This window comes from Vitis vinifera, chromosome 7 (assembly GCF_030704535.1).
Source record: "Vitis vinifera cultivar Pinot Noir 40024 chromosome 7, ASM3070453v1".
NCBI classification, from domain to species: domain Eukaryota; kingdom Viridiplantae; phylum Streptophyta; class Magnoliopsida; order Vitales; family Vitaceae; genus Vitis; species Vitis vinifera.
The window spans coordinates 14,348,522-14,356,830 of record NC_081811.1 but is presented as its reverse complement, the minus strand read 5'-3'; the positions used below and the strand labels follow the sequence as shown (position 1 = coordinate 14,356,830).

The following is an 8,309-nucleotide window of genomic DNA, read 5'->3' as shown; positions in this document are numbered from 1 at the left end:
ACTGGGATTGGTTACTAAAAAGATAGGTTCCTGCTGCAGGACAGCTATGAACCACAGTACTTACCACATCAATTCATGATGACTAAACATAAGTCTCTTGATCAAATGTTAATAACATAAAAAAATAGACCATAAGAACTAGTTCATAGTGATGTACTAATACTAATAGCTTGCATCTTAAATTGGATCCAAATAAAGAGATTAAAATTACAACATGAAGAGTTCACATCACGCTGCATTTCCACAACCTTTGCCAGCTCAAATGATCCCCTATTTTAGTCAAACAGACCTTGTTGTTCAAACTTGGTTGAAGAGGTATTTTTGTCTCATGGCCTCTAACCGTGCTAAATAATTTTGAAGCTGCACTAACTTATCAATGTTACTTTAAACATATCTCAGGAGTTCATAGCATTCTCATTATTTTTTTTCTTCAGCGACCCACTTAGAGCTGCTTTAGTTTTACTCCATTCTTTCACAGAAGCAGCAGTTCTCATGAAAGAGCATGTTTCACCAATTTTAACATCCTTGATAGATGTTTGCTTGGGGCCTATGTGAGGTTTCTTCCTAAGTGTTCGAGCAGAAACTTCATTATTGCCTATCATCTGCACACCTTTTTCTGGTGTACTCTTCTCAACATCCAGATCAACAAAATTATGTTCTTCATCCAAAGCTACCATATCAGAGCTACTAGTAGTAGTGAATCCTTTTCCAACTTCCAATTTTTCATTTCCATCTCTTATAGTCTCACTTGTATGCGGCTTCACCTGATCATGGTGCTTGCTACCACTGGAAACTGCAAGGTCCACATCAGAGAATTTTGGTAGCTTTTGTTTTTCCAAAGGAATCCCAGGCAGAATTTGTGAGATGCTGAATGAACTAGTATTAGCCTCACTAACAAGTTGCGTCCATGAGGATTTCTGGAGCCATGAAGCACCTCTACCAGAACTTTTTACAACTCCATCAGGTATGGGAGGCTGAGCTTCTGCGAGGCCCTCCAGCCCTTTCAATTTTCCAGATTGGGCTTCCAAGTTTTCATAGTTTACTAGGTTTTGCTTTTTGCTGTCAATAATATCATGCACATTTCGACCATCAGACTTCACCTGCTCTTGTTTTCTTGAACCAACACCTGGCAGCATGTCTGAGATGATGAACGGATTGTTGCCCTTATCACCAACAAGTTCTCTCCATGAAGATTTCTGAGACCATGAAAGATTGGCAGTTGTTTTCTGGATGCCTGGTCTCAGTTCACTAGTTTGTGCACCCGATTGTACTCCTGAATCATTTGAATGGGTTTGCAAGCTTGGCTTCTTTCCAGGGATGGCAGACAAAAATTCATTTCCATCACTCTCATCAATATGAAGTGATTTCCTCTTCTTGGTAGAAGGTAAAGTAATCGGGGCTGGCCCATCTGTCGATGTCCAGGTATCATTGAATCTTGACTTCTGGGTATTCAAGGCAACAGAAGAGTAAAGAAAGTCAGGTTAGGAAATAGAAAGACACCCAATATGCACAGAACCATAAAAACAACTGCCCTGCACCATTGAATGTTGACATATACCTGATTCATTGATATTGCTTCCTGTTCCTGGCTCCCTAGCAAAGCCATTCTGTGTCTCCCAGTGAACATGTTAATTACAAGGTTATCCTCATCTTCTACAAGATCTGATTCATTGCCATCAACTCGCAGTTCATCCTCGTCTGCTGCATGATCTGATTCATTGTCATCAATTAGCCGTTCATTAGTTGATTTGAGGGAATCATGTCCTCCCTTGGTCAGTCCAGTCACATTATATGCCACCTTTAAATCAGTTTCCCTCTCAAAGATCTTGTTCATTACTGAGTTCATCACATTAAGCTCATCCTTGTTCATCCCACCACTTTGTGACTCTGGATCACAAAAGTATTGTTTTTGAGCAATGTGAGGAGGACCAGAGTGCTCCTCACAATCACAGAAATGGGTTGGGAGAGAAGGAACTTCAATGCGTTGGAAACTATATTTGTGCTTGCCAGTTCCACTAAAAGGTAATGACTTCATCTGCACAAGAAAGTCCCATTTCAAATTAGAGAATGTTCCATGTGCCACACAATGATGAACCAAAGTCAGGGTATTCTAACTCTAGATCTTTACCTTTCTCAACTTGGGAAAGAAAATCCGCAGCTGAGACTTTTCTTGATTCACAGTTTTCTTGAGCTTATCTGAAGCGACGATATTTGTATTTTTATCAATACTATTACTAGGTTGACTAATTGCAAGTTCACCATCTTCAGCCCACTCCCGACTCAAGCGAACAAGATAATGTTCTTTAGCCTTTTCAAGTTTCAACCTCCCTCCCTTCCAGAAGCACCCATTATACTGTATGCTTACAAATTAAAATATGAGTGTAAGCCACCATATCCAACATAAAACAAAATTCTCCTCTAATATGTCAATAAATAAACAAACAACATGTGCACTGCCCAGGTACTCACCTGTTGGTGCTTTCGTAAAGCAAATAAGGTAGTCATATGACCACAGAGTTCATTAGTAGAATTTTGAAATAAACTGTGAGATGAACTGTAATAATTGAGTTTATACAGAAGCTAAAAGACACTATGTTACTCCAATACAAACTAACTAAATTTTGAAAATCTTTATGGATCTTACAAGAAAATAGAGAGAGAATGAGTGAGCGAGAATACCGTGCTGAAGAGTTTGGAAAGAGATTTTGCGGATGAGGGAAGGAAGTCCAAGTAAGCAAAGCTACGACCTTTGGTCCTCATAATATCCACTACCTTAACCGTTCCCAAAGATGACAACATCTTGTTAATATCATCGCTGGTCACAGTTTCTCCCAATCCTCCCACAAATATCCTTGTTGTTGTGATACCTTCTTCCTCCTCCTTACTACTACAGTTTTGGTTGAGCCTTTCTTCCATTTTCTCGTCCCTATAAACCATAACAAGAAATCAGGATCACAAACTGCTCAAATCAATTTAGACCAGATGCTGGGATAGAATGAAATGGAATAACCCTTCTCTGAATGGAACCAATACCCATTCCATGAAATTGGTATAGAGAAATCTTCGTTATTCATTTCAGTGTGTGAAAACATCAAATTCAGAAATCAACAATGCTGGAACTGAAATGGAATACCTATTCACAGAAAGACGATACCAATTTGTAGAAATAGGATATCCATTTCCCAAAATCAGATATCCAGAAATCATTCATTCCTATTCCAGTATTTCAAATGGCACGATCCGTAACTGTTCAGGTGCAGTACTAGGAATCCAAGTTTAACGAAATTCTCAAAAATATTGAAAAACATGATTTATGACCATAATATCACTACCAATGGCTTTAATCAATAGAAATTGAAATTACCCAGGTAAGATTAGTACCAAAAACATTCATACACTGAAAATTATCATGCTCATAGAGGTACAACGCATTCAAATTTTGGATATTTCAGACACAAGTGAATGACTTCAACGATGTAGCTAATTTACCAATATCAATTCTTGCAAAAATAAGCAAATTTGATCAACAACATCAACCCTAAAGACATTCAACGATGTAGCTAATTTACCAATATCAATTCTTGCAAAAATAAGCAAATTTGATCAACAACATCAACCCTAAAGACATGAGAGCAAGTTTTTTGGGTCAAAACTGGTGTGATGAAGTTTCAGCTACATGGTGCGGGTTTTTCGGTGACCCAAGAAAATAGAACAAGTATCGGGGGATTACCAGGTGTGATGAAGAGAGACGAGAGAGCGCCGATCGTATTTAACCCTTCGCTGCGTCGGTTGTTCCGCACAAAAACTCAAAGACTCAAAAGCCCATGAAGGGTTTTTGCCTCATGACCTTGGATTTTTATTATTTTAAAAGAAAATAATTCATAAAATAAAAGATGTTCAGCATTGAATTTTTATTGTTTTTTAAATAAATAAATAAAGTACAAGAAAAATTATCCTCCTTAAACCATAAAATGAATTTTGCCCCACTAATTTAAAAATATATAGAATAAAGAACCTCAAATTTTATAAATCAATTTTATTTTTATTAATTTAAAAATATTTTAAAATACATATACTTTTTCATAAATTAAATAATTATTTCCTCAAATAACCCCTTACTTGATGATATCAAAAAATTAATTTGTTATTTTAAGTTAATAAAAATATGTTTTATAAATAAATATATTATAAAATTTTATTATATATATGAGGTACAAATCATTCTCGACAAATTCCACAAGATTTCTAATTTTCAAATAAATAATGATTTTATATTTTATATTATATAATACCCTGTATCTTATTATCTTTTTTTTTTTTAACAAAATTGAATAAAATTTTTGTTGGTTGATATCTACAATAAAATATAAAAAATTTAAAAACTCAAAAACTGAAAATAAAAAAATAAAACATTAACTTTCACTTAGTTCATAAAAGTAAACAAGTTAAAAATATAGATATCGAGAAAGAGAAATACAATACGAGCTAATATTTTATTTTTTAAATTTTTAAGTTTTTTCGTTTTCATTGTATTTAATTTTTAAGTATTTTAGTTTTAATTATATTTCTAATTTTTTAAATTTCTTATTTTATTGTTGTTTAATATTTCAAAAGATGTTTGTTTCTAGACAGGAAAAAAAAAATTAGGGAAAGTTGTGTTTGCAGCCAGCTATTTGAAAGTAATATGACAATCAAACTCCAATCAGCTGAAATATGAGATTTGACTGTCAAATGGGAAAATATTATCTTTCTCGTGCACTCTTTGCTGACTCCATTTTATGTTTCTAGATTGCCCCTCCATGCCTCGACGTCAGCTACAACTCTGTCTTCATATTAGCAACAAGCCCTCCATGTCACAAGAGAGACTGAAAATTTTAAAAACAGAAAAATGTGAAACCTATGAAAAATCACCCGACTTGACAACAAATTGTTATCTCCCTAATATGAAACCTTTCTTCTCTCTGATTTGGGAACATTCCTCTCTCTCTTGGCTTCATCACCCACACAATCTCGAAACCCATCTAAAATTTCCCAAAAATTGTCTCATTTGAGAGAAAAAACCATTAATCCAGAACTCCAACTTGCATGTTTCTCCCTTGTCCACATAAAAGTGCAACGAAATGGAACATTCCATCCTAAGAATGTTCGGTTAAAAGACGACTTCAAGAGGCATATCTGTGATTGTGAATTTACTATAATAGCGCATACTCAAACGGAAAGCTAGAATCCAAAATATTGGCTTCGTCAACAAGATATCTCTTCTTGTCATTGAGTCGCATTTTGCCTTAACCCCAAATTGAAATGTGAAGGTACATCATTTTTATTTATTGTTCTTTAGTTCCTTTGTTTGAAATGAAGCACATCAATGATTTTGGAGTCGTTGGTGGACTTGAATTTTTGTGTTGGGTTGTGGAAACCACATTATTCCCAAATAACCATATGACCTACAAGTCGCATTAAATCCAAATGGAACTTACAACATATCTTATTGCAAGTCGCATTGTTATTTTGGGGATTGTACCTTAGGTACTACCTTAATAGCCCTTAGGTACCACCTTAATGTACCTTAAGTACTACCTTAACGGAGATTAGGTACTACCTCAGTTAAAATTGGGTACTACCTATCCGAAGCCTTAGAACTTCAATTGTAGACATTACTTACTTCATTTGCGACCCTTAGAGCATGTCATTATGTGATTATTTAGTGTGCTCAATTGGTTCACCGTTCCTATTTTGGGGACTGTACCTTTGGTACTACCTTAATAGGCCTTAGGTACCACCTTAATCTACCTTAGGTACTACCTTAATGGAGCTTAGGTACTACCTTAGTTAAACTTGGGTACTAACTATCCGAATCCTCAGAACTTCAATTGTGGACATTATTTCATTTGTGACCCTTAAAGCATTCCATTATGTGATTATTTAGTGTGATCAATTGATTCACCTTTTTTATTTTGGGAACTGTACCTTAGGTAGTACTTTAATAGTCCTTAGGTATCACCTTAATCTACCTTAGGTACTACCTTAATGGATCTTAGGTATTACCTTAGTTAAACGTGGGTACTACATGTCTGAAGCCTCGAAACTTCAATTGTGGACATTACTTACTTTATTTGTGATCCTTAGAGCATCCCATTATGTGATTATTTAGGAGTATCTTTGGTTTCCATAGGCTGATATGGAAATATTGGTAAAATAGAAACCCAACTTTCCCATTCTAAAGGTAACCATATTAATATTAAAAATATTTTTGATTTCATGCATTTTGAGCTTATGTGGTTTTTAATGCCAAATTTACCCTCCTTTTCTGCCAGGTAAGCGTCCACATGTTAAAAAAAATAAAAAATAAAAAAAATAAAAAAAAATAAAAACCAAAAATTAAACTCTCTCTCTTATCTTTCTCCACCAAGCACCAAAGAAAACTCAAGATCTTATTTGTCCTTCTTCTTGTCCCTCTTGAAACCTAAAGAAACGCTAAGATTAAAACTTTACCTTCATCTCCATTTCCATCGATTCACCAACTCGAAAATATTGGGGATTTAGAAATCTCTCACCCAATTAATCTACTTTGTGTCTATTTGTTTTGATTATCATCATCACGGTCCTCCAAGATTGGATTTCTGGATTGGTATTTAGGCATGCTCGAAACTCGTCCTCTCATCACCAAAAGCATTACATCCTCCATCTTCTTCTCAATTACTGAATTGAGTCGCATTTTGCCCTAACCCCAAACCGAAATCTGAAGGTACATAATTTTTATTTATTGTTCTTTAGTCTCTTTGTTTGAAATGGAGCACATCAACGATTTTAAAGTCGCTAGTGGACTTGAACTTTTGTGTTGGGTTGTGGAAACCATACTATTCCTAAATAACAATTTGACCTACAAGTCGCATTGAATCCAAATGAAACTTACAACATATCCGGTTGCAAGTCGCATTGTTATTTTGGGGATTGTACCTTAGGTACCACCTTAATAGCCCTTAGGTACCACCTTAATAGCCCTTAGGTACCACCTTAATAGCCCTTAGGTACCACCTTAATGTACCTTAGGTACTACCTTAACGGAGCTTACGTACTACCTTAACGGAGCTTAGGTACTACCTTAGTTAAATTTAGGTACTACATGTCCGAAGCCTCAGAACTTCATTTGTAACCCTTAAAGCATGTCATTATGTGATTATTTATTGTGTTCAATTGATTCACCTTTGGTATTTTGGGAACTGTATCTTAGGTACTACCTTAATAGCCCTTAAGCACCATCTTAATCAACCTTAGGTACTACCTTAACCAACCTTAAGTACTACCTTAGTTAAAATTGGGTACTACCTATTTGAAGCCTTAGCACTTCATTTGTGACCCTTAGAGCATGCCATTATGTGATTATTTAGTGTGTTCAATTGGTTCACCTTTGGTATTTTGTGGATTATATCTTAGGTACTACTTTAATAGGCTGTAGGTACCACCTTAATCAACCTTAGGTACTACCTTAACCGACCTTAGGTACTACCTTAGTTAAAGTTGGGTACTACTTATTTGAAGCCTCGAAATTTCATTTGTGACCCTTAGAGTATGCCATTATATGATTATTTAGTGTGTTCAATTGGTTCACCTTTGGTATTTTGGGGATTGTACCTTAGGTACTACTTTAATAGCCCTTAGGTACCACCTTAGTCAACCTTAGGTACTACCTTAACCGACCTTAGGTACTACCTTAGTTAAAGTTGGGTCCTACCTATCCGAAGCCTCGGAACTTCATTTGTGACCCTTAGATAATGTCATTATGTGATTATTTAGTGTGTTCAATTGGTTCACCTTTGGTATTTTGGGGACTGTACCTTAGGTACTACCTTAATAGGCCTTAGGTACCACCTTAATTAACCTTAGGCACTACCTTAATCAACCTTAGGTACTACCTTAGTTAAAATTGGGTACTACCTATCTGAAGCCTAGGAACTTCATTCGTGACCCTTAGAACATGTCATTATGTGATTATTTTGTGTGGTCAAGTAGTTCACCTTTGGTATTTTGGGGATTTCTCTCGATTTCAACTAGTTGGGTACTTATAATTTCGAATCAAATTTAAAAAATATGTTAAAACAACCAACTTTCTAAAAATTTTAAACTAAAATCTTTAGGTTTCTTATTGAACTTGAAAATTCACAATTTAGTATTTTCTACCTTCAAATTTTATGTCAACTAATATGTGTTTCCTACTGAATCCAAATTCTTCCAACTAGTTTCCAAATGATTGAGTTGTGGTAAGGACCCAAGATTGTTTACTGAATTGAGTGGTAGATGTGATGAAGTGA

The 8,309-nt window shown here is 35.3% G+C and overlaps 1 protein-coding gene across 4 annotated transcripts; it reads right to left on the bottom strand.

Annotated features, from left to right (window-relative positions):
- Window positions 1-97: 97 nt before the first annotated feature.
- On the bottom strand, window positions 98-3,859 carry LOC104879881 (protein REPRESSOR OF SILENCING 3). 4 transcript variants are annotated; one of them, XM_010654295.3, is made up of 5 exons: window positions 3,731-3,859; window positions 2,680-2,926; window positions 2,129-2,353; window positions 1,559-2,035; window positions 98-1,442 (listed from the first exon to the last, which is right to left on the bottom strand). In XM_010654295.3, the coding sequence occupies exons 2-5, from the start codon at window positions 2,914-2,916 to the stop codon at window positions 396-398; spliced, it is 1,986 nt and encodes a 661-aa protein (XP_010652597.1). In that variant the 5' UTR covers window positions 2,917-2,926; window positions 3,731-3,859; the 3' UTR covers window positions 98-395. The 4 variants fall into 4 exon arrangements, with proteins under 4 accessions (XP_010652597.1, XP_019076654.1, XP_010652598.1 ...); XM_019221109.2 differs by lacking the exon at window positions 3,731-3,859 and adding an exon at window positions 3,570-3,724; XM_010654296.3 differs by lacking the exon at window positions 3,731-3,859 and adding an exon at window positions 3,490-3,559.
- Window positions 3,860-8,309: the final 4,450 nt, after the last annotated feature.

Excerpts from the sequence above, each read along its gene's own strand:
- LOC104879881 (XM_010654294.3), bottom strand. The coding sequence starts at position 3,207 with ATGATTTCTGGATATCTGATTTTGGGAAATGGATATCCTATTTCTACA. Across the intron at positions 2,354-2,679 it reads TTTCCAAACTCTTCAGCACG|TATAATGGGTGCTTCTGGAA; the intron begins GTATTCTCGCTC and ends GTAAGCATACAG. Across the intron at positions 1,443-1,558 it reads AAGCAATATCAATGAATCAG|AAGTCAAGATTCAATGATAC; the intron begins GTATATGTCAAC and ends TTGAATACCCAG.